The sequence below is a fragment of the Bos taurus genome, chromosome 8, assembly GCF_002263795.3.
Source record: "Bos taurus isolate L1 Dominette 01449 registration number 42190680 breed Hereford chromosome 8, ARS-UCD2.0, whole genome shotgun sequence".
Lineage (NCBI taxonomy): Eukaryota > Metazoa > Chordata > Mammalia > Artiodactyla > Bovidae > Bos > Bos taurus.
The window spans coordinates 94,597,994-94,624,633 of NC_037335.1; the positions used below are offsets into that span (position 1 = coordinate 94,597,994).

Below are 26,640 nucleotides of genomic sequence, written 5' to 3' on the forward strand. Positions count from 1 at the left end.
GATTAAAAAAAAAGTCTAAAGGATTAAAAAAAGAAATGTCTAAAGGAAAGGTGAGATGGTGTTCAGGTGCTGTCTATACTATAAGCAGACAAGAAAAGAATCCAAAGAGTTTTGTAATCCAACTATTGTCATGTTTTCTGTTTCCCTTCAAAGAAAAACCTCCTTTAGAGTTGGTGACTCATATGGTAAAGAATCTGCCTGCAATACAGGAGACTGGGGTTCAATCCCTGGATCGGGAAGATCCCCTGGAGAAGGGAATGGCCACCCACTCTAGTGTTCTTGCCTGGAGAATTCCATGGACAGAGGGATCTGGCAGGCTACAGTCCATAGAGTTGCAAAGAGCCATGACTGAGCAACTAACACTTCACTTCATACTCACCATCTTCCTTTCCTTACCCCGTATTCTTTCTTGAACCAAATCCAATTAGGTCTGTATCTTTGTCAGTCTGCTGAAATGATTCTTCTGAAGATCACCAAAGACCTCTTTCTTGCCAAATTCAGTTGCCCTTACCTTGCTCATCTTCTCAGCAGTAATGGACACAGTTGACCACTTCTGCTTTCTTGGAAGTATTTGATTCTGAGCTTCAATGCATGGTATCTTCTGCAATGCTGGAGACCTGGGTTCGATACCTGTGTTGGGAAGATCCCCTGGAGAAAGGAAAGGCTACCCACTCCAGTATTCTGGCCTAGAGAATTCCATGGACTATACAGTCCATGGGGTCGCAAAGAGTTGGACACAACTGAACAACTCTCACTTCTTCACATCTTTCTCTTAGATCTTCCTCCTCTTCACTGGCCAGTCCCTCTGTTCTCTTTGCTGGCTTGTCTTCTAAATGTGGGTAGCATCTCAGACCTCAAGCATGTTCTCTTCCTTCTCTCCAGGTAAGCTCCTTCACTCCCGAGGCTTAATCATATATATGATTGACACATTTTTATCTTTTTTCCCATATTTGCCTCTGAGCTCCAGACTGAAATACCAACTGCCTAGTTTGACAAACTAGAAATCACTTTGATATCTCTCTTTCCCTCATCTCCTTCATGCAGCCTGTCAGCAGGTCCTGTTGGCTGTGTCTCTAAATAGATCCTCAGTGTTACCATCCCTCCCTCTGTCGCTATCATCCTGGTCCAAACCACCATCATCTCCTACTGAGCACCGCCCCCATCCCCCTACTGTCTTTTCTTCCCATATAACCAACAAAGTTCTTTCTGAAACAAAGATTGGATCAAACCACTACCTTGTTTAAAACTCGCCAGTGGCTCCCCATTGCACTCATAATAAAATCCAAGTACCTTAAAGACCTGGACGATGAGGCCCCACAAGTTCTGGGTCCTACCATCTCTGATTCCATCCCCTATAACTCGGACACTAGAATTCTCTCCAACTCGCCAAGTTCTTTCCCACCTGTGGTTTTTGCACAGAGTGTTCTTTCTTCTGGGAGCGTTCTTCCTCAATTAACATTCTTCCTCAGTTCAGTTCAGTTCAGTTGCTCAGTTGTGCCTGACTCTCTGTGACCCCATGGACTGCAGCACACCAGGCTTCTCTGTCCATCACCATTTCTTGGAGTTTTCTCAAACTCATGTCCATTGAGTCAGTGATGCCATCCAACCATCTCATCCTACATTCTTCCTACACACCTTCCAATGTTGGCTCCTGTTTGTTTTGTTTACATTTGAACTTAAATGTCACTCCGCAGAAGCCTGACTCCTCTCTGTCACCACGCGATATTTTCTACTTAGCACTTAGTGCTATTACATTTATTTGCCCACACATCCATTGTGACTATAACTTCTTCAATGAAATTCAAGTCCATTAGAGCAGGAATTCTGTCTTCTTCAACACTGTATCCCCAGAACTGTAAGAGTATCTGGTGCATGATAATGTTCAGTAAATATTTGTTATGTTATTGCAGAATGAGACTGAAGTGATTTTACAAGGACAATTTTAACTGGATACCTAACTTCACCAAAAGAATCCTCTGCTAACTACTAGCGGTGTCACTCTGGACAAGTTCCTTATTCTCTGAGCCGCAGTCTACTCCTATGTCAAATGGTACTATTTACCTCATAGGCCAGGTTCTGAGGATTAAATGAAATATCTGACAACACAGTAAAACACTTGAAAAGGGTAGCTAATCATCTCAAGGTTTTTCATATTCAATGTGCACATTAGCATTCCAGTTTCCAGAGCTTTTTTTAATCTGTAAATGTTTATATACAAAGAGGGTACACCCATGACAGTCCTTGTACTTTTGGTTGAATAAACAAAAGCTCCATTTTGCTGCCTTTGTGCTTCCTCAGTATCAAGGAAGCAATGACATTTTTATTAAATGGCTTAGCTACAGAGTAATTGTGGAGATCTCTGCAGCTTCATGATCATTAAGCAGAATAAGTTTACCTAAATCCTCTTAAACTGAATCATGAAAGTTCCAAACACCCTCTATTTTCAAGTAGTCCCCTTGATTCTCTTGTGATTAACAGGACATTTAGTCTTTTCTAAATTTCTGCTTTTGATCCAAGTATCCTCCCTTCTCCAAGCAAACACTTCTTACTTCTGTAATGACTTTATAAGCTTTAACAGTAGGTGGTGCTATGAATGCACGAAAATAAATTAGTATAGACCGCAATAGAACCATCACAGGTTTATTTCGTGACTTATAACAACATAGAAATATGCCTTTTTTTAATACTTTCTATAAAGTTATTGACAATACAAAATTTTTTTTTCTTTTTTTTCTTTTAATGAAAATGATTTAACTTAGAAATCTATTGTGAAACTTTTGTCTAGTTTTGCAATTCTCAGATATTCCAGTGCAAAAATAGATCCCATTACAGACAGCATAAAGTGCTTGGAATGAAGGGTCAATGATAAAGAAAAAGCACAAAAACATGGTTTAATCCTAGGGTATAAGAAGGGAGAACAGAATTCTTAAAACTTATGGAAGTATAAACATTCTATAAAAAGGGATGCAACAATTCTGAAGAGAATTAGAACAATATTTCTATAATACTATATTACTAGTAAATGGTAACAAGAGTAGAAATTAATATCTCAATGTCAAAGTGGTTCAATATAATATGACACATGGCTCTTTGGAAAAAACATTTTACCTGATATATACAACCACAAGAAGAAAACAGACAAATCCCTTTAGTCAATGATTACTATGCAGTGAATGTTGTGCAACATTTAATAGTCACAATGCATATGCCTTCAGTACAGATACTGAAATACAGTAGTTTGAGGTTTGGTTATTGGTTTTTTAACAATGACCTATGCTGGGTATCTGTATATAGAGGGCTTTGTTATTGTTTTCTTTTGTATTTTTTCATATTCACAGTTAATAAGGCTTCAGGTGTCCAAAAGAAGCAAAAGCAGAAATCTCTGAACACTTACAAAAAAATTTTTTTTGTTAAACTCACGTGGTTACATTTCCACAGGGATGATATAGAAATTTTACTTGACTGAGCAGAGTTGGTAAAAATCTCTACTATAATTAGGCTTACCCAGAAAAATTTTAAAGACTGCAATTTGGATATCTAATAACAGTACTAATGAAGTAGATGAGTAGCTGTAGATTGTTTCTAGCTTAAGATAGCTTTTAAATCCATATTGAAATGTTGCATTTTTCAAAGTAGTTCACAGTATCTTTTGATTTTTTTTAATATGGCCTTGAAGTAGAATAATCGAAAAAAAGGAGCTGTTCATGGTTTTAATACAATACAGATTTAGGACATGATTCTGCTGAAATGGGGAATCTAGCAGAAGCTTAATTTTGGAAAATACTAAACAAGGAGAAACAATCATTCTATGAATTTTATATCATTAAAGACAGCATAAAATATGAGGTTAGGCCAATAATTATTGGGAAAATGTCTTTATTACTTGTTTATCATTTTAGAAAATATTGTCAATACTCTCTAACGGTCATTTTCTTTTCTCCAAGCAACAAGTCGCATGATAACATGCAGTAAATTTTAAAAGAAAAAATGTATACTTGGAATAGATCTGAAATCTTGTACTTTAGAATTAATACCTAATTTTTTAAAAGGAAAAGACATTAGTAATGATATTAAAAGATCAGTTTAACTTCAAACAGTATTTCTTTCATAATTTTGTTGTCTCAAGACAGATAACATTATTTTTAACAAGTATTTACTGACTATAAACAATTAAACTGACTTGGAAAAGTCTGAAATAATTTTCATGTGGGGGGGCATTTGCTTTTTTTTTTTTCCCGGGATAGTGACTGAAGAGAGAAAAAATTTGAGATTGTCAGAATGGGGTATCTGAGATTTTCAAAGCCAATATTCAAAGGTACTAAATGCCATAAGCACAAGTTTTATGTTATTCAACAAGTTTTGAAGCTAATCTTGTGACCCTATGACATAAGCTTTCTTGCCTTTTACATTGTTGTTATTTTCAAAAAGTGGGCTTCAATATTCTTTCAGTGGGTTCCCACAACCACAACAAAACCTGTATTTGTAAACCAGTTATCTGATGAACATGGCACAGGAAATCTACTGAAACTTAATTTCTCCCCACGCCATCCATCCATACTCACTCAGTTATAACGTACACTCAAAGAATACTTGACTAATGAGCTTATACTAAAAGTATGCTTAACGATCTTAAAGATGCTTAAATATAATGTTGTCATAACATCTTGGCCATCATACTGTTTTCAAGTCACTAGGCATTAGTCAGATAATCCATTTGCAAACATACGTGAAAAATTAAAGCTAGCGAGGCAGTGTGGCCATACTCCTCTGTGCCACAGGGTTCTACAAAGAGGCCACTCTAAATTTTCAGAAGTCACTAATAGAACTTACAATTCCAAATAAGGTTAAAAGTACAAAGATTGTTCTCAAAATACAACTCCATATTTTCATATTCTAGATTAATTCAAAAAGCCAGAAATAATACTATGCTTGTGTCAAAGGACAAGATCTTGAGATGCACTGTACCATGTTAGTAGACAAGCAAGACAAATGGACACAGACTTCCCTTGATTCCAAATACATCATCTCTTTCATCACATGCCATGGCCTCCCCAGCTTGCAGCCCCAACAATGTCATTGCTGATTCTTTGCTTCTTACCTGGATCTAAATATACTTAGAGTCCCAGAAAGATAATCTTAGAGACTCATGGTTCCAAGCAAGGGACAACAATGAAACCAAGTTTTGCTTTTGCATGTCATCATGCAGTTTGCATGTCACCATCACCAGAGCAGCTCAAAGAGGGAATCAAAGCAGGACTTTCCCCACACATGGCACTATTTCATCACCCGTATTTGATGATGTCAACAGACTGAGTAGCGCAGCTCTCACAAAAGTGTGCAAGGCATACCATGGTGCTTCAGGCTTTCTGAGAAACTTGGCACTAGTAATTCTGGCACACTCATTGCCAGCAGTGGCTATATCACCGGGAAGCCAGTCTCTTGGCATGGCATGGCATAATGAATGAGCATGTGCATGCCTTTGATTTTGAAAAATAATCACTGGCCATGATCACTTGATGAATTATTGTTGCAACCCCAGTAAAAATACAAAGGAACAAAAAAAGTATGTCAAACTCATATGTCCACTGGGTTCCATACTAGAGTTTCACATGAGTATAAGGTAATAAACTAAATTCAAGTCTTTTTCACTCGAGAGCCATATGAGACATAGGCTACAAAGGCACTGCCCTTGTAATGGAATTTTGTTTTCATTGCATTGAATTGCATTGCATTGAACAGTATCAGTACAGTATCCAGTTTACTTCTTCCCACAAAATCTTCTAGCTCTTTCCTCTGGAACACTTCACATGGTACAAAGGAAGGTCTAGTTTCTCCTTTCTTCCAGCCACCGTATATGGACAAGATTCTTCATACATAACTTTCTTTCACTTTCTCATCCTGCAGGAAAGATGTGAGGACTGCAACGTCCACTACTGTCTGGTTTTTGTGTAATGACAGGTCCTTTAAGTGGTCATCATCACTTTGGTCCTTGGCAAAGTTTACAAATACCTGTCAAAATAAAGACGGACCATTATAAACACCTCTAACTTGCGCTCTCTTTATTCAAGTTGCACTTTTCCCCATGTGGAAATTAGGCCACATAGAAGAATCTGAGATTGAATAAATAGATTAACTAGAAAACTTTGTGTAGGACGGAGAAAGGAATGATTGAAAAAGCATTAATAATTAAAAAAGTAAAAAACTGCCCTTATATATTGCCCCTCCAAATCAACCAACTGCTCAATCATCTATTTACTTTGACTCATACAGACATGATTAAAGGGAAGGGGGATGAAAACTAACATTTGCTGAATAGCTACTAAGGGCCAGGATCTCTTTTGTACCTGATGTCATTTAATTTAAATGGAATACTGTACTGGGCCTAATACCTGCCCATGGCAGATACTCAATAAATTGCAGTTTTTATGATTAGTATGACAATTAATTCTCATAATAACCCTATGAAATCAGTAGCATCATCTCCCTTTTCAGATTCAGGGAGGTTAGGTAAAAAGCATAACTAACAGTAGACAATCAGGAGTTCATGCTCAGATAATCTATACTGTTCTAGGGCCCATAATGAAGGGGGAGGAGTCCTCACCCTGAAAAGCAAATCTACTTTTGACACTCAAAGCTTACTTGGTCAAGTGTTGTCTGAGAGACAGAGTAGTCTTCTATGTGGAGTCGCTTTTTGCTCTGGGAAAGGATGCTGAAAATCCTGGCCAGGGAAGACAGTGAAGACGGAAGCTGGTACTGAAGCATGTTCCGGTGCTTCTCCTTCAGGACGCTTCCTGGAAAGGCGAGTTCAAAGAACTCCTGTACAGGCTTCAGGTCAGGGTTCGACCCTGCTATTCGTACAACTATTGTATAACCATCTCCAAACCTGAAAGCAGGAAAAAGAAAATCCTAAAAGCAGGGGAAAAAATTATCCTGAAAGCAGGCAAAAGAAAATCAAATTGAAGACTCTGGGGAAACTATCAAAAGAATACTTAACTCTTGGGTCCTGAAAGAGAAAGTGGTCCCTGCCAGACCCAGAAATCAGTTTCAGAGAAAAGGAACCAGTTGTCATATACTGAATAACCTATTCTATTTGAGCTGCCTTGCCGAGTGCTTTAGACATGACTTCATTTAATCCACACTTGGACCTGTGAAATGTTACGGAGAAACTGAAACCTAGAGAGTTGGTCACTTGCTCATATACAAAACTCAGACGTGGTAGGGCTGGGGTGTGGACCCAACACCAGTCAAACCAACTGGTGTGTTTGACTCCAAAGTCTATGCTCCAACTTTACTGGCACGTATAAATCTTCCCATTATATCTCTATAACAAAACCAGAAAGTAGCTATTCCTAGAATACCGACTCTCAGAGAGGTTAAATAACTTGCCCAAGTGCATACAACCAGTAAAAGGCAAAGAGAGAATTTGCACACAGCTCTGCTGGACTTCAAAGTCCTCATTCTTTGCCCTACACCATTTTGTTCAGTTTATTCCCTTGGTTTTAGAACCACCATGTATACATTCACAAAAGAATAAATACACAATTTCTCATTATGTGGAATCCCAAAGAAATTGTCTTTGTTACCTATTTTTCAGATGTTGAACACTGCCAAGACACCTGAACCGCCCGTTGACCATAATGGCCATCCTAGTGCAGAGAGCTTCACATTCTTCCATACTGTGGGGACACAGAATGAGGTTTAGTCCGAGAAAGATGCTCCTGTAACCATCAGAACATCACCATGACATCTGGCGTTTCAGAGAAACAGATTCTTAGCTTCCTAGAGTATAACTGCATCCTGCTAGAAATTTCATGAAGATGTAGGGGAAATAATGCTCACTGCCATGTTGTTTACAATTGTGAAGAAGCTGAGAATGATCCAAGTGTCTACACAGAAGAGGAACAGTTAGGTAAATTAGGGTATATGCTAATGGAATACCATTCACTAATAGCTATAAGAAATGATGACACATCTCAACTAAACAGACTTGGAATACTGTTCTCAATATTGTTAAGTGAAAAAGAACTTGGTATATATGCCAAAGCTTGCATTTTTGTTTGTAAAAAACATATACACTGTGTATAGATTTGCAGAGGAAAACTTTGCAAAGATATATTGCCCAGTGATAATAATAGTTGTCTCCTGGTGATACATCAGGTGATCATAATTTTTTTTTTCTTTGCCTTTCTGTGTTTTCTGTTCTTACACAGTGATCATATATACTACTTGGAAAAGCTAAAAATTATACAACAACGAAGTCAAGCCGACTCTTCACTACAGACCTGTGAGAGGTAAGCACTACTGATCTCCCTTCCTTGATGATACTTAGGGCACAATTCCACAGGAAGCGCCGGGCTTTAGGGTCCATGCCTGTGGTTGGTTCATCCTGTAAACAGAACAGAATAAGTCTTATTATGTGTTGGAAAAAAATCAAAGATAGGTTTGGTCTTAAATGCAGAAGCATTTTAGAAATAGCCTAAGATTTAACTTACCATTCTATTTATTTCCTGATGGATCAAAAAACCAGACCTTACATAAAAGCATATTTCATACTTGTTTTTAACAAGTTCACTTTTGTAACTGTCACTGAAGTAGAAAACTCAAATTTAATTTTGGTGAAATTAAATTTCTCCAAATAAACAGAAAGGAAAAGGGAAAAGTCATTTAGTTTCAATCATCTTTTCATGACTGAAAAGCATATACTAAAAATTATTTTTGTCTGAAATGCTACTGAAGTCAGTTCAAAAATTGAATAATTTTTTTTTTTATTCTAGTTCACTCTGGCTTAGCCTGTTATACTCTACTTGCTGGTCTTCAGTTCCGTTCAGTTCAGTCACTATTTGTGTCTGACTCTTTGTGACCCCATGGACTGCAGCATGCCAGGCTTCCCTGTTCATCACCAGCGCCCGGAGCTTCCTCAAACTCATGCCCATTGAGTTGGTGATGCCATCCAAAGATCTCATCCTCTGTCGTCCTCTTCTCCTCCTGTCTTCAATCTTTCCTAGCATCAGGGTATTTTCTAGAGTCACTTCTTCACATCAGGTGGCCAAAGTATTGGAGTTTCAGCTTCAGCATCAGTCCTTCCAATGAATATTCAGGACTGATTTCCTTTAGGATTGAGTGGTTTGATCTCCTGGAAGTCCAAGGGACTCTCAAGTGTCTTTTTCAACACCACTGTTTAAAAGCATCAATTCTTCAGCACTCTGTTTTGTTTATAGTCCAACTCTCACATTCATACTTGACTACTGGAAAAACCATAGCTTTGACTAGATGGACCTTTGTCAGCAAAGTAATGTCTCTGCTTTTTAATATGCTGTCTAAGTTGGTCATAGATTTTCTTCCAAGGAGCAAGAATCTTTTAATTTCATGGCTGCAGTCACCATCTGCAGTGATTTTAGAGCCCCCCCGAAAAAAGTCTGTCAGTGTCTCCATTGTTTCCCCATCTATTTGCCATGAAGTGATGGGATCGGATGCCATGATCTTAGACTTGCTGCTCTTAGAGAAACAAATTCTAAATCTAAACACTCTGGATAACTTTAAAGCCTCAGTCCAAGGCTTCTTCCTGTAATAACTTCAGTGCCCTTCTCCTCTACAGAAGAAAAAGGTCAAAGGCCACTGTTGGTCTGATCTTCTGTTTTCCATTTATCCATATTTAAGGAACTATGACCCAAAGGTGCTACTTAGGAATCCTGAAGCTGTAACAACATTCTCCATCTCCAGAGGATGAACACATAGATGGCATACAGAATGGTCCAAAGAAAGTTAAATCCTACACCCAGCCTCAGTAACAGTTGTTGGGATTCTCCATGCTGGAGAAACAAGGTCCCTGGAGTATCTCCCTCTCTGGAACATCTGAGGGTAAGGCAGATACACCCCATGTGTGTTATGAAGAGGGACGGGGAGCTTCCCTCTGGTTCTCTGAGGCTATTCCTCATCGGGTGAGGTGGGGCTTGGCATTGCCAAGCCAGTCATGCACATCCTGGACATCCAGGACTTTAGAATAGAGATGCTTTCCATTCAGGCCAGAACAGGGTTTTCCATTCAGTCACACTCACCAGAAACACCACTGGAGGCCCACCAATCAAAGCCATGGCTGTTGAGAGCTTGCGCTTATTGCCTCCACTGTAGTTCCCAGCATATTTTTCTCCATACTTCACAAGGCCCAGTTTCCGAATCGCCCACTCGCCAACCTAAGAGTGATAAAAAAGCGCCATTTGGTAATTTTATCATGCTTTCTTACACTTGCGTGTGAGAACTCTTTCACTGAGCAGGACCAGATTCTATACAATCATGACCTGGACAGTGCCTGCAGCACAGGGAGCAGCACTCCCTCTCTGCCCTCCAGAGTAAGCCTGATCTCCCATACCTACCCCACCGCCGCAACTTCCCCCTTTGAAAGGAGCTGCAAAGAGCCAGCACTTCCTGTCGCTGCGTCCTTAAGGATGAACAGCCTGAAGCCAATGGCCATGTGTGAAGGCCACAGCCAAAAGGCAGGCTGTCAGGATGCCAAAGGAGGCAGGCTGGCTTTCCGGTGCCCACAGTACCTTGCCTACTTCTTTCTCTGGGACTCCTCTCAAAAGGGCAAAGAACTCCACGTGTTCTCTTCCAGTCAGCAGCTCTGTGATGGCATCAAACTGAGGGCAATAGCCCATGTTCTGATGGACTTCATGGATGTCTGATAAGATACTGCAAAGAAAAGCAAAACTGGTCAGGCTTTTAAGCATCTTGGTACTCTGGTCAGACCATCTTGCCTAACATTCTATTCAGTGTGCTTGTGCGTGACAAACAGACCAGTGAGCACACTTGCTTCTAGCTTCAAGGAACAGCCTTTCTGCCCTCAGGATGCCAGCCCCTCCTGGAAGTCAGGGTTCCTGCCTCCATCCTGCCTAGTCCTTTCCCCTGGTTCCCCCAACACCTCAATCTGCAAGCTTGGTCCCATTTCAGAATTCCCAAGTCCACCCCAACTGCGGCGCTATCTATATCAACGATCTTAGTCACGCTATCCAGGGGCTTTAACAGGAAGTGTCCATTCCTGACTTAATTCTGTGGCCCAGTCATATGCACCATGTGCTCTGTTGCGTCATTTAAGCCAGAGGAGGCCCAGCAATTTGGGTGACTTCCCTCTGCTTTTTGCTGCCTATACACTGACTTGGCCACAGCAGGATCCAAACCCCATAGTACTGCTAAATATTCAATGCAGAAACTCCCCTGCTTTTGAAGGTTTTCATGAGAACCTGATGACAACAAAAAATGTACCTACAGATACAATTTTACATATACTGGTGGGGGCAGCTTTTAGGCCCCATGAAGCCAATCTAGGGTTAAGGATCCCTGATGTAGGAGGAAGCTCAGTGTCACATCCAGTCTGATGGCTGCACTTCAGTCACCTCTGGAGAGCCATGGGTTCAGCCTGTCAGCAGTATTCATTCCTCTCTGCACATCAGTTAGTAGGCCCAGGTCCAATGTTTTCCAGAATTGAAGTGCTCACAGACCCTGTGCCTAGACCTCATAGCTACACTGCCCATACCAGTCTTCAGAACCAGGCAATGTGATGAACCTTAGTTTGGACCAGTTATTGCTACTATTGCTATATACCCCAGGAGCCTGGTACTAGAAACAAACCTGGGGAAGCATGTATGTAGCCTCAGGCCTGCTAGTCTAGAAATTCTGTTCTCTTAAACCGCCTTTACACTGTTACTAAAACAAATGTAAGATGCAGAGAAAAGTCATGAGTACATTAAGTTCCTTGATGTTTTCAATTTTATTGGCTAGGAGCCCTTTGTCCAAATTGTGATCCATCCCCCATTTGTACATTATAAAATAAATTGAGTGGGTCACAACTAGTATCATTAAGACGGCATGGCAGAGAGTGGAGTAAGAAATACTGAATGCACTACAAGCAGTAAGAGTAGGGAGTATTTTACCAAATTATTTAAGCTGTATGCCTGTTTACATGTTTTTGTGCATTTACTTGACTGAGAGGTAAAATGTATTTGCTATTATAGGACATGATCAAAAAGTCTGAAAGCCACAGATTTGTACCATTTCTCCATATAAAAAGCCCAGAGAAGTTCCACATATTTAGAACGCTCGAGGGTTTCACTTTCAAAGTTGCCCAGCAGGACCATACTGTAGGCATACTTTAGTCCTTAAGATCAGACTGCTCAGAGATCTCTGCATTCTCAAGTAATAGCCCAGTGGTAGCATCCATTGTTGCTATGAACTTTAGCGGGCAGTTTCACAAGTATATAACCTTTTATCTTGATGAAACAATCAAAATGAATACAAGGACATACTTAGTGAAAAACAGAAACAAATATCCAACAATTAAGGAACTGGTGAAATAAATGCCCAACAATAAGGACATAGTGAAATAAACTACAGGTGCATGTACATAGAGGCATTTTATGCAGCAATGTAAAATTCTACATCTTAGAATATGTAACCCACTGGGAAAAAGTCATCATACAGTCACTAGCAACAAAAAACTAATTTAAAAATCTAGATCTAATATAATCTCAATTTTATAATGTATTTATATGTGTATATAAAATAGAGATTTGGGTTGATGGGAATGTTGTAAAATTGTATTGTGATAACGGTTGTACAACTCTGCATATTGCCTAAAAGTCACTGAATTGTACTCTTAAAACGAGCAAACTGTATGGTACATAACTTATACCTGAATAAATCTGTTAAAAAAAATAAAGTGAGACTAAAAGGAAATGCAAATAGTTGTTATCTGTAGGTACTGGAATTATGGATTTTTATTTTCTTCTTTACAGTTTACTATATTTCAACATTTTTAGAAACTATACAGTGCTGTTATATCAACAAAATCACAATATATTCATTTAAATAAAGTTTAAAAAAGTCTTTGTGGCAAAATGCAGACTTGTTTTCTCACCTATTTTTGTTAAGGAAAGCATCTCCTCTGGTAACAGTGGTATCTCCCGTTAACATCTTGAAAGTTGATGATTTCCCAGCTCCATTAACACCCAGAAGTCCAAAGCACTGAAAATGATTGGATCAGTAATATTAGCAAACTACTAAAAATCTGAATATAAATGACTCATAAATAGTCACGTCAGCTTCATTTTTATGTAACATGATCCTAAAATGTCACTCTAATGAAGAGTAAAATATTTTCCAGGTTTTCAGAAGTCATATCGATGTTTAATCATACATTTTATAATGGAATCATTTTAAATGTGGATGTGTTTGTAAATATTCTTTGAGTTGTTGGGTTAAAGCCAAAGTTAATGAGTAAAAAAGAGTAATGAAAGCCAACAAGTCAAATTTCACCATCGAATCTAGCTAAAGGGCATACAAGAATACAAACATAAATAAAGAGAAAATCTTTTTTAAAATCTATTTGAATTCATTATCATCTTGAATGGATCATAAAATCACTTTCTAGATGAACATACTTTTCTTAAATTGTCTGAGATTATCCAAAATTGTTGATACACGGGGCCACTAGTTTTGATATATGCATGCGTGCGTGCTTAGTCACTTCAGTCATGTCCGACTCTCTGCAACCCCATGGACCATGGCCCGCCAGGCTCCTCTGTCCATGGGATTCTCCAGGCAAGAATACTGGAGTGGGTTGCCATTTCCTTCTCCATCTGATATATGGGGCCCTCAAACTTTCAATGACTGACTGCTACACATAGCTATAAATGGAGTAGCCTTTTTAAATCACTTTTAACTTCTTACAGACATTGTTGCTTGACTGGAGTAGAGACAGTCTGAATTAATAGGGGCAAACACAATGTAGGTAAAGTGCCTTTACCTCACCAGGAGGAATGCCAACGCAGATCCTGTCAACAGCAGGTTTCCTCTTTCTTCTGTATACCTGCAACCAGCACAATGCAAAGAGTCATGAGCTGCAGTGACTCATGGCTAGCCCAGGCAACTGTGGGAGAGGGAATTGTGACCTAAACACACCACGAAATTCAACTCATTGATAAGACTAAATCAGATACTTGATGTGCCAAAGCCTTGGTCTGTCTCTGTGGCAACTGGCTTTTGAATAACCCTGATGCTCAAAATATAAATGAATTTCTTTGTATTTTTTTAATCAAATATCAGACTTTAAAAAATATATTTGTCATTAACATCTACATAATTTTTATTTAATATAAAGACATTGCAGATATTTTTAAAATTAAATTCTATGGGATAAAAATTTGTTATCAAAACACTGCAAATATTGAACATATTACAAAAAAGTGAATTGTTGTTGTTATGGCACCTAGAAAGGGTGGAAATAGATCCTCCTTTTAATCAATGGGGATTTACCAGCTTTTTTGAAATTCAAAATCAATCATTTATTCTCCCAACTTCAGCTTTGACTCGATATACAATATTAGATGTTTTAATAACTAACACATAAATGTAAGCATGAAGAACAAACATACTCAAGAATGAGAATTCACTTTACAATTATTCTCAGTAGGATTTCTTTAATTAGAGAAGTCTCCATGGTGTATTTTAAGTAAAATTAAATTGACAGAAACTTGGTATAGATGCACATTTTAGGAAGCATGCTCCTTTTATTAAGTGAGTCAGCAAAATGCTAGTTTCTAACATATAAAGCTGAAAAAATTGAAGGCAAGTTGTAGCCTGTCTTCACTGTCTCACCTTAGTCAACTCCTTGATTTCCAAGATGTCATTCTGTCCTCCACCATCAAGAATTCTCTGTCTTTCCCTCTTCACATCTTCATCCTCATCATTCAGAGGAGGAAGCTTTGCCTTTACAGGTCTTAGGAGGAAGAAAATTAAGAAGAAGAAAAAAATCAACCTTTCAAGTTATTTTATAAGTCCAAGACCCAGTTTCTACATCAGTCCTATAAAATCCTCACTCCAGCATTGTCAGTACTGTTGGTCAGGGGATGCCCACATTGGGAGAATCAGTTTGATTATCTGCTTTGAGTTCAAGTCAACCCAACCACCAGTGAGTGTTTCCCTGTGCTCCGTCCACTGTGACCCTCAACCAGGTGCTCAGTGAGTTCTGCAAGAAAGCTCACCTGGGCCTGATGAAGAATCGGTACTGGATCAGCACAGTGATGAGGAAGAACACCACTCCTTCCACAGCCATGGCAAAGAGATTTCGTCCCACTAAGTCCCAAGACAGTGGTGAGACAAAGCGGTTCTCCCCTGGACACAGTGCAGATATCCAATCAGAATGGAGGCACCAAAGACCAAAGCCCTTGCTCAAATTCAGGCTCAAATTTACCTATGTTTTGAATCCAGGTCTCCTGCATTGCAAGCGGATTCTTTACAAGCTGACCCACAAGGGATGCCCAAGAATATTGGAGTGGGTAGCCTATCCCTTCTCCAGCAGATCTTCCCAACCCAGGAATTGAACCAGGGTCTTCTGTATTGCAGGCAGGTTCTTTACCAACTGAGCTACCAGGGAAGCCTGTTTCTACAAATGTTTATCACCCATGATAGGGATCTGATCATGGCACACATGGTAAAGAAACCACCTGCGAATGCAGGAGATGTAAGAGACACGGGTTCAATCCCTGGGTCAGGAAGATCCCCTGGAGCAGGGCATGGCAACCCACTCCAGTATTCTTGCCTGGAGAATCCCATAGACAGAGGAGCCTTGTGGGCTATAGACATAGACATGCAAAGAGTCAGACACGACTGAAGCCACTTGGTATAAGGACGAAAAAATAAAGGAGTCATCAGTTTCCAAGTCTGACTTAGGGTAAGGTTTTAGGGAAGCATACTGCAATGCAGTATCAATCAGAATTTCAAAGTCAACATGTATTAGATCTGTAACTTCATCTAAGAAATCTAATGCTTCCTTTTGAATGAGACATGCCAAAAATTCTTTGTGAAAAGACAAGCAATTCAGGGTAATTTTTAGGGTCAGTATTTTAACAAATTATTAGCTTCACTAAGAAAGATTAGAAAGCACATTAAAAGATGCTCCTTTCAGTAGCATATAATGTAATCTAGGGGTTTCCCTGGCGGCTCAGACGGTAAAGAATAGCCTGCAATGCAGAAGACCTGGATTTGCCCCTGGGTTGGGAAGATCCCCTGGAGGAGGACATGGCAACCTACTCCAGAATTCTTGCCTGGAGAATCCCCATGGACAGAGGAGCCTGGTGGGCTACTGTCGATGGGGTTGCAAAGAGTCAGACAGGACTGAGCGACTAAGCACAGCACAATGTAAGCTAGTAACTCAATTCACCTCATTTTATATAAATATTCCTTAAATTCCTTATATATCTCCTTTGTACCTCCAAGCTTAAAAAAATAGTCCCTCTTCTATGCCCATTAAATAACATGGCCCACCTAACTATATGAGCAAGTCGATAAAGAATAGTAATGTGGGCACAGGAGAGAGATTTTTAAAGACTCTAAAGGTAGAAGGAGCTGCAGTAAATTATCTTTTTATAGACTGTATAAAAGGTAATATATGACCCCATCTGCACGTCCATGATTTTCCTAATAGAGCCAAAGTTTGCATCTTTCCTTTTGATTCTCTGGCCTGTACCTAATTCTCAGAGCTGTGGTTTGATTTTTCCAATGACTTTGACAAACCCCACCAGTGGTATCAGGCACTGGGTCCAAGCTAAAACCAGTATTTTCCCTACCTCCAAAACCATGTTCTCACCTTTCAGACAAAAGGCTGCATCAGACAAGACCCAAGCCACAACCAACTGTGCCGACATGAGCCCTATCAGCGGAGGGAGGTCCTAGGCCCAATCACCAGCCTTTTTCCAAAATAAAGGCCAAAGTCTCAAGACCCATAAAAACTCCCATCCCTATTAAAACATCCTGTAGCCACTGCTGTCACTCACCAAACCTTTCCAAGGCATCAGCCATTGCCTGGTTTTTCACCATGTCAATGAGCCCCCGTCCCAGGCAAAAATGTGGGAAGATCAAGAACACTGACTTCAGGATATCATTGATGTTATTCAGCTTCTAAAAAAAATAAGAGACAGACTGTATGTCTTTTGTGACTCAGGCTAAAAATTGACCAAGGTCTAAAACATAAGAGTGAAGAAAAAGTTTGATTCCTTGAGGTCAAACTGAATCTTTGATTCAGATACCAATAAACAGCAGCAGCCATAACTAATGATATATAATGTAGCAAAATTTTTGCTCTTTAGAAAATTTGGAATAATGTTACAAGTATGGGAGGAAAATGAGCAAAGTTTAGAAATATGATTGCATTTAATCAAAAGCAAATCCAACACAAAACATTTGCTTAGCATTTTAAAAGCAAACTGCTCATGTTTGGGTCAATATATTTCGGTTTCAGGATTTTGTTGGAATTTAAATAATTCTTCTCAAATACATCAATCCAGCAATGGCCAAATACCTAACAACTAAGTAAGCTGCTAAGTGCTGGATGCACTGGGCTAGGGTATAGGAGAGATAAAGATGAATAAGAAACAGTCTCTACTCTGAAGAAAAGACATATGGAAACAGGAAATTACTACATAATTGGATGTGTTGTCCTGGAGGCATGAACTGTGTGAGCTTTGGAAGCACAGAGAAGAGAGAGTACCTGCTATATGGCAGGTAAGCAAAACTTTAGGTTGAAGCTTGGTTTTGACAGAATTGGGTGGTAGCTCACATTGTTGGTGAGGAGCTCCAACAACAGAGTGGCCACACTGCCACTGATGAAGAGGTCACACTGGTGAGGACCATGTGGGCTGGGCTGGGGATCCTGAAACAGGCCTATGGGACTACGGAGGGTTTAAGGAACCATTCGAAGGAACCAGTCGAAGCCTACCAGGTTGGGAAAGGGTGTGGTGGGGACTGTCCAGGAAGGATTACACACCTCTGAAAGGCCTTGTGGGTTAAATTAAGGTGTCTGGACAAAAGCAATGACAACAGGAGTGGACAGGAAACCTTGTTTGAGAGAATCTGTAATTGAAGGAACTGGCAAGGTCACCAACTGAATGTGGGAGAAATAAGCAAAAGCAAAGCATATAAATAGCTCTAATACTGCCAGCTGGGGTGACTGGGGGGATGGTAATGCCATCCAGTGTGACAGGAATGGCAAGAGAAATACTGGGTTCTGAGGGAAAGATGACTGGGATGTGACCAGTCTAGGGTATCTTTCAGTTAATCTAAACGGAGCCACCCAATGGGCAAGTGAGACTGTGGGGCAAGAGTTCAGTGGAGGAGTCAGGGCTTAAGGCACAGATCCGAGAGAGAACAATGTGAGACACTGAGAGGTGGTGGTAAAAGCTTCCAGAATGAACAACATCACCCAGAGACAGTACCTACAGTGGAAAACAAGATGGCAGAGGACCAAATATTGGAGAAAGCAACATTTAAACAGAAAGGAGTATAAAAGAACTTGTCAAAAGAAACAGAAAGATTTGATCAGAGACACATAAGGAAAAGGACAAGCAAGAGATGCTCTGCAAACCCAGGAAAGACAGACTGCAAAAGTTCAGACTGGTCCATGCGGTCAACGCCACAGGCAAGTAGAATACAATCATGGTAACTACTATCCTCTGGCTCCAGATATGGTCATCCCAGCATCTCTTTCCCCCGAACTCACATTGTTGGTGAAGAGCTCCAGTACAAACGTGGCCACACTGCCATTGATGCCGATGAAGAGGTTCACGCTGGTGAGGACCACGTAGGCTGTGCTGGGGATCTTGAACACGAAGGAGGCTGGGTACATGAGAGGTGTGATGGACCACCTGGTGAGGCACAAAGACACATGTTGGGTGTCCTCCACCGTCTTTCTGACAGAGGATTCCCTATGCCCCATCCAGAGGTGCCTTACCCATACAGCAAAAGTAGAAGAGCGAGCACAGGCAGGTTGGTGGAGGACACATAGGACTTCTGCTGGAAGCAGATGAAGATGATAATGACCAGCGTGGCAGGAACCACGTAGTTGCACTAAAAGTGAAACAAGGAAACCAAGGTCACCCCTAAGTCAAAGACACAGCACATCTCAAGTCTTCACCATCACTGGACAAGAAAGGGCAGATAAGCATATGGAAGAATAACTCTGAATTAATGAAGCCACAAAAACTATTAATCAAAATACCGGACAGCACATTTTGACAAGCCTTTTACCCCCGGCTGATTTTATAAACTGCATGTCCTTTCTGTCTTTCCAACAGATAAGCCAAGGTGTCACGCTCAGTAAACTTACTGAAGGATGGATTCGCAGTCAGAGTAATTTCAATTTCACAGGCAGCAAGTAAGCTGCCATTACTCTTCCCGAAGATGATTGTGTCTGTTTCATCATTAATGCTATATTACAGTCTGCCCAAGTTCAAGCTCTCTTGTAATCTATTTATGAGGTAAGCACTTATAACATCAATGTCAGGACAGTTTCATCACACCAAGACTAATTTTAAAGTCTGTCCTGACAGTGTCTCAAGCATTAAAATGCAGAAATAAAGACTTGGCCACAAGACAATTACAGGAATTCACAGCTGGCAGAGCAGAGCACAGGCAGGGAGGTAGCAGTGGGCTTGCCAGCTGTTAGGAGAATTTGTAGCTTCAGACTGCAGGGCTCTGTGCCTCAGTCCCATCCTACTCAACTGTGTTTTTCAACAACTTAGATGAAGACACGCTTACAGCAAATTTCAGAGGTTCTACAGCAGGGAGAGATGGATAATATATAGGAAGATAATAGTGTTCCTGAGTCAGGGACTTGATCTTTCATCTCTAAATCTGTGATGCCTGGCAGAGTTAGATACAGTGACCAGTCAGTATGTATGCGCTTACTCAATAAAGCAATCATTGGATTAAGACAAAAAACAAAACAAATGGACATCCCGTAAAATTCAGTTTAACAGGGAAAAAGTTTTATATGTGCTTTAAAAAACCTTTATGTTTATAAATAAAGCTATACATAAAGGTTGAAAAAAGTCAACTGCATTAGTAAACAGTGAAAAAGACCCCATTTAACAATACCTATGAAGCAGAGGTTTCAGTTCTCTACAAGTTGCCAAAAAGACCACACTACTTCCAAAATGCAATATCCTTGGGCTGAGGAAGAGGAGTACGGGATAAAGATCAATTGCCTCTAGACCCGTAACCATTTGGATGACAGACTGATTATAAGGCCAATTCTAGGCTTTGTTCTTCAAAGAGCACATTAACACTACGGAGTATGGGCCACAGAGAGGCAATCAGGTCAGAGAGTGACAAGTCTGAAAGGCTTGCTATAACCAACACAGACATCATTATCATCACTCACACTTCTACAGTGCTTTAGAGATTACAAAGTGTGTTCTCATATATCATCTTATCTGGGGAAGATTTAGGTTAAATGATAGGTGTCTTCAAATATTTGAGGGTATAGCCAATGGGAGAAGAATTAAATTTTCTGTGTGACCTACAATTAATGGAACTCATAGGGAGATATATTTCAACTCTGCTTTATAAAAATAATTTGCACTTCAGAATTCTTTGACATCCTCCATATTGGCTCAAACAGAAGCATTATATTACAGCTGACATGAAAACAGATTTGCAATGGACGGATCAGCTTCCAGTAAAACAGAAGATGTTTTCAAATGACAGATTGAGTTCCTGGTAAGACAAAGAATATCCTGACTCTGGAGGTTAAAAATCTATCAGACAAGTTAGAGGCACTGACTTAGAGTTCTGACTGAGAGTGTTCCACCTCAGTTCTTTAAAAGGTTGTCACTTAGGGAATGAGGTGGTGGTGGTATCCGTTGCAGTCCCTTTGGACTGATTTTCTCTGGTGTAAGATCAGCTGTGTGCTGAAGGTCATGTTTGGTGACATGGAAGTGTACAACTGTGCCTGCCTTATCCTCTTTCATTCATCTTTGATTAGCTAGAACATTTCCTGGTGAAGGCCAGAAGCCCTTCCATCCATCCAATCTAGAGCCCTGATGGAGGTTTTTGAAGCAGCAGCAGACGGGTGGTCTTACCATGTCCCAGACAAAATTGGAGAGCCAGTAGATGACAGGCTTCACTCCACTGATGAACTGCAGGTGCTTCGCTTTGCTGACGCGCTCCTGGATCAGGAACACGACAAAGCTGGCCGGGACAAAGGACATCGCGAAGATGACACAGATGGACACGAGGACGTCCACGGATGTGGTCATCCTGAAAAAGACAGTGCAGCTGAGGGCACAATCAGAGCACACATGTGCACACATGCACGCACATGCACGCGCACGCACACACACACGAATGTCTGAAGCATACACACACACACACACACACACACACACACACGAATGTCTGAAGCATACCCCAGGAAAAAGATCTGTTCACCACATATATTTCATTCAGGGGTAAAGATGATTATTTTCAAGCAAAAAAAAAAATCTTGATAATTCAAATGCAAAACTGCTTCTACTGAGGTCAAAGAGAGTCCACAGCAAAACAAAACTATTAAAGGAAGTCTAAGAGTGGCCTAATAACATTCACTTTGTTCTACTATTCTTGATCTTTTATGACAAACAAGCTATAAATTTTCACACATAAGGGAGTAGTGTAGCTTGAAAACTAAATAAAGCAGAAATATTAGTGTGAAACTATTCAAACAACAATTTGTGGCTGTAAATGAGTTTGACAACAAAAGAGCATGGCATATCAATCTAACACAAAAATTCCATCAGATCCTTATTATAAGAAAAATAGCCTTATAAGCCCATTAAATGGGATACAATATAAATTATTTCTTTGTATAAATTTCATATAAGCTTAATATAAAGATCCTAGTGACATACATTGATAGTCCATACAAGTGAACCAGAAACTATAACTGTGCCATAGTCCATAAACAAGAAAGGAACCTAACATGTATTGAATATCAACCTTGTGCTGAAGGCCGGACTTGTCCATTTACATGAAATGCCTCACTTAATACCATATATCTAGAAAGTTTAAAAAACCAGACTTAAACCCAGATCTCTGATTTCAAAGGCTATACACTCTGAACTAGATCATACTGGCTTTAACTCCATACACACATACACACACTTATACACGCATACATGCTGTCTCTCTCTCTCCCTCTCCAGGAATTAATAAACACACAAGCTAATAAAAGTGTGTTTCACTAAGTTTAAAAATAGTTGTTTCGAAACAAACGAAATTGATTTTTTAATTAAACATTAAGAGTGAGTTAAAATATTTTAGAATCATATTAACAATTTAACTTACTTTAAATGAATTCACTAAATGTACTAATGGCTTTAATATATCAGAGGCATCTATCTTGTGTAGTTTAATCTCTACCCAGCCAACTCATAAACTGATCATTTTTTGTCCAGAGCCTGGACCAACCCAGACATATATAACGTACCTACTTCCCCAGCTGTTACTCTACAACCAGCTTCACACTTCTCTCCCCTGCACCACAATTCCCCCAACACCCTCCCCTCTCCCAAATCAGACACAGCGACACTTACAGAGCCACTTCTGAGAGCTGCTGCTTGGTGAGGTTCAGCGGGTGATTGAAAGCAGTAATCCCATACTGGCTGGGGTTCGCTCCCTTCTGCAGATTGGCCCGGAGAATGGCATTGTTGATGACATTCAAGAAAGAGCTGATGGCGTGCCAGCCCTTGTTGTTGAACCACACCTGAAATAAAACATACCAGATGCAAAGTACTGCTCCTAACCTCTGTTCCCGAAGGCAGGTGCACACACACAAAACATGCACATAAACTCCAGAAATTTCTGTCACACCCGAAGACAAAACATGATCAGAGAACATGGTAAAGAGGCAGGGTGTGCCCAGCACTGACCGTGAGGTCAGGCAATATGCTGACTTTCTTTAATGTATTTAATCTTCACCAAAGCTTTGAGGTAGACATGGTTATTGCCTCCATTTTATAGATTAGGAAACTGAGGCTTAAACAGGTTAAGTATCTCAGTCATGTTCAAAATGGTTCCCCTAGTGTGACTAGCAGCAAAGCAAGTTCTTTTTACAGCCTTACCGATAAAGTTACTAGACTTTTCTGTCATGAATCAACATTATCATGAGCTGACACTTCACAGCAACACAGGAATTATTGTTCATCAAGCCACTGGAATAAAGAACTTTACCTTGACGTTATTTTTTGTGTCCAGTCCTGTCATGAACCTTCCCAAGCTGCTGAGAAATCGGTCTGCAGAACTGTCCTATGAACAACAAAAAGCTGCCTGAGCTGGGATGGTTCACAGAGGAGGAGCAACAGGAAGTCTGGAGTTTGTGGACAACGGGACAACCTTGTGAAGGGAAACACGGCTACTGCCCCATTCACTAAAATGCAACTTGAACCCTCTAAATAATAACTGGCTCCTGAAAAATAAGTGACTAGAAATCTAAAGCACTGATGTTGCCACGAGTCATAGGTCTTAAAGGAACCAGAGGGAAACCCTGTGATTCAAAGTCCCAAGAGGCAGATGTCAGTCTGTAACTGGTGGTAAGGGCTCTTCACCATGTTCCCTTAACATCACCTGAAAGCCCCCAGCTACAAACATGTAGATGCATCAGATATGGGGTCTGTGCCTCAAGGGACAGATTCTAGGACAATCCCTGCTGTCTGTGACCCTGGAATTCATATCATCTGACTTCCAGTTCCCACTTAGAAATGGGAAACTTGGGATACAGATAAAGAAAATGAATGTTTATCAAGTCCTAAAACTAGCTGCCGGTTTAAAGAAAGTGATTCATTTCCTGTTTAACCAATGATTGTTTTAGAAAAGTATGTTTGATGCCCAGTTTCTCTGTTCACTGGCTATACTTAAGTTATTCTGAGAGATCTAAAATCTCTGAACTTGCTTTTTTTCTCAAGCATTTTTTTTTTGTTTTGTTTTGGCTGCATTGGGTCTTACTTCCCTGACCAGGCACCCTGCATTGGAAGTGCAGAGTCTTAACCACTGGACCACCAGGGAAGTCCCTGCACTTTCAAATAGTAAGTACATACTGAGTGACTCAGTCTTGGCTGACCCATGATCTCTATGATCGGTGATGGTTTTGTTCTTGAAAATCTTAAACAATAAGCTACCAGGTGATCAGATCTACGTGTCAACTACTCCCATGTACCAGCAACTCAATTTCTGTCTGACATGTCTTAGGATGGGTACTGTACCTTGACCACCTTCAAGTGTTTCTTCATTTGCTTGATGGCATCATTAACTTCTTCACTCGGAGGAAGTGACTGAGAATTACTGGCACCCAGGGAAAATCCACCGTACCTAAAAGAATAGCCTGACATTAAAACACAGGCAGTGTGGGGCCCACTGTCACTCAGCAGCAGACACTGCCTGAGGATGTAATGTTCAATTAGAGGAACTGTATGTTCAAAGTAGGACCAAAATAGGACTCAGAAAGTTTCACCTTGGTCTCCTCTAATGGATCCTGGCAATCTCTTAACTCCTATACAGCTTCTGCCCAAGTTGGAGGGACCTGGGTCTGATTATACACAGAATGAGACATCTGAGATGTTGAGGAAAGAATGCTCATTCATCTCACAGATGCTCCTCCCACCTCTGGTGGCTCAGGCCTGAACATGAGTCTCAAGGCAAGCAGATGGGGAGTCTGGATGAGAGGGAAGACATTGGCCAGAGAGGCCAGGGAGGGCTTATAGATGGGCTGTGGCCCTTTCATAACAGGAGAACCACAGAAGGTTCTGCATCCACTCTACTCAGTTATTCAGTAGGTCCTAGCTCTTGGGAAAAAAGGAAAAGAAGAAAGGTGGGAGATAGGGTCAAAAAACAAAGTTCTGAGGCAGCCATGTAAGGCTCTCATTTCTCATGAGTAATAATGGGCTTCAAGGATGCTTCCTTCGTTTTTTTCCCCAGTCCCATCTGCTTCTTCAAAACTCAGAGGGATACGGGCAGGGGTGGTGGTGGAGGGTGGAGAGGAGAGAGCCTGACTGCAGCAGAGGAGAAAATGATTCTTACTTTTCTGATGGAATTCTGGTCTTATTTCCTAACAGAAACATTGTTATTTTAAAAAACTCAGAAGGATAAATGAGTTGAAATGCAATGAACATAGATGGTTTTGAAGCCTCCTATTTCATCTAAGACCTTCTTGGTTATTACAAAGACCTGAAAAATAGTTCTTAAGCCCCTAGGTCTCCTAGGAATCTGATTTGATAATTTTAATTAGCATAGGTTTTTCCCTCACATCGTGCTTCCTGTCAAATCCCTAGAGACCCACAAGGAACTTCTAAATCTCCTCAAGGAAATCAATATGCGAAAATTCCAAAGGCCTCTGAAGTGGCAGCTGGGCACTGAGCTAAGAGCAAAACCACCCCTAAACCAACAGCTTCCCAGGGTCCAAGAAAACTGCATCAAAATCATCCTCATGAGCTTTAGGAGTCAAGGAAGCAAAAAGAAAAGCACAGAGGAGTCAACTTACCTAAACTCATTCACCCAGATCTTGTTCTTTAAGCTGTAGTGAGGGCCAAAGACAAAGAAACCAGAAATCAGTCCAAAGAAACATTGATCCTTTTCCTGATCATACAAAAGTTAGAAATATCTACCTGGGGATACAACAAAGGGACAGAAATAACTCTACAATCAGGCTGGTGTGGTAGGGTTTTGCCACTGGAAAGAAGCCCTAATCAGCATGTCTTTTCTTCTCCCCATATTAAAACCTTATTATTTTTATGAAGGTCATGCCTTGTATTAAAACAATTAAAAAACCAACAAAGACGTGATCAAACTACAAAGTTTTTAAATTCAAAAATAATAGTTCAATTATGGCTAACATATGGAGAGATTATGCTTCTTTCTTGGAAACTAACAGTAACTGTCATTCAAGCATACCCTTGTTATTAAAAGTCACTAGAACTCCCAACTTAGGGGACCAAATATAACCAAGCTGATGGGAAGGAAGCTAGAACAAACATTTTCTGGGCATCAGCTAAGTACAGCAGTCCCCTCCTTAATTGGAGGGGACACACTCCAACACCCCCCAATGGATGCCTAAAACTACAGATAATACCAACCCCTATGTATACTATTTTTTCCTATCACCTGTCATTTTCTTTGAAGGTCAATAGGGCCACTATCACATAAAATAAAAGTTACTTGGAAATAAGTTCTGTAATACTGTGACAGTCCATCTGATCACCAAAAGGGCCAGGGCAAGGAGCACTTACGGTGTGTGGATGTGCTGGACAGTGGGATGATTCCCATCCCAGGAGGGACACAGTGGGATGATTCCCATCACACCACTCAGAGAAGCATGCCATTTAAAACTTATGAATTGTTTGTTACTGGAATTTTCCATTTAGTATTTTCTGACCATAGCTGATGATGGGTAACTGAAACTGAGGGAAGCAAAACTGCAAATAATGGGGGAGCTAATGCACTCAGGGCTATGCAGTAATGCCCCAGGAAGCTACATGGCTCTTCTAAGGCTCCACCGAGAAGTCCTGAGAACTCAGGGCTATCTTGATAACGCCTCGTATTTATCACTCATTCCATCCATGAGAGCTACTTTACGTGTATCATTTCATTTAATCCTTACAACAAACTACTGAGAGCAACATTATTATCACATTATATACAGCCTAAGGCTTTAAAAGGATAACTGGTCGCCATGGTCAAACAGCTAATAAGTGGAAGAATTAGAATTTAAATCCAGATTTATTTTCATTCTGGAGCCAGGAAACCTCAGTCTTCAAACTGAATATTCATAATACTTCCCATTACCTT

At 40.3% G+C, this 26,640-nt stretch overlaps 1 protein-coding gene across 6 annotated transcripts in view; it reads right to left on the reverse strand.

The window, feature by feature from the left end:
• Positions 1-2,624: 2,624 nt before the first annotated feature.
• ABCA1 (ATP binding cassette subfamily A member 1) overlaps positions 2,625-26,640 on the reverse strand; it is a 137,232-nt gene continuing 113,216 nt past the window's right edge. For 5 of the 6 annotated variants that reach the window (XM_024995844.2, XM_010808222.4, XM_059889170.1 and 2 more), the window contains 18 exons: positions 25,337-25,369; positions 24,063-24,168; positions 23,035-23,109; positions 22,398-22,567; positions 20,907-21,084; positions 18,776-18,891; positions 18,545-18,689; positions 16,824-16,947; positions 15,033-15,162; positions 14,647-14,767; positions 13,796-13,858; positions 12,908-13,014; positions 10,545-10,686; positions 10,056-10,190; positions 8,283-8,386; positions 7,584-7,676; positions 6,640-6,883; positions 2,625-6,009 (listed from right to left, as the gene is read on the reverse strand). In XM_024995844.2, the coding sequence (XP_024851612.1) occupies positions 5,869-6,009; positions 6,640-6,883; positions 7,584-7,676; positions 8,283-8,386; positions 10,056-10,190; positions 10,545-10,686; positions 12,908-13,014; positions 13,796-13,858; positions 14,647-14,767; positions 15,033-15,162; positions 16,824-16,947; positions 18,545-18,689; positions 18,776-18,891; positions 20,907-21,084; positions 22,398-22,567; positions 23,035-23,109; positions 24,063-24,168; positions 25,337-25,369 (2,227 nt within the window). In that variant the 3' untranslated portion in view covers positions 2,625-5,868. 6 annotated transcript variants of the gene reach the window in all.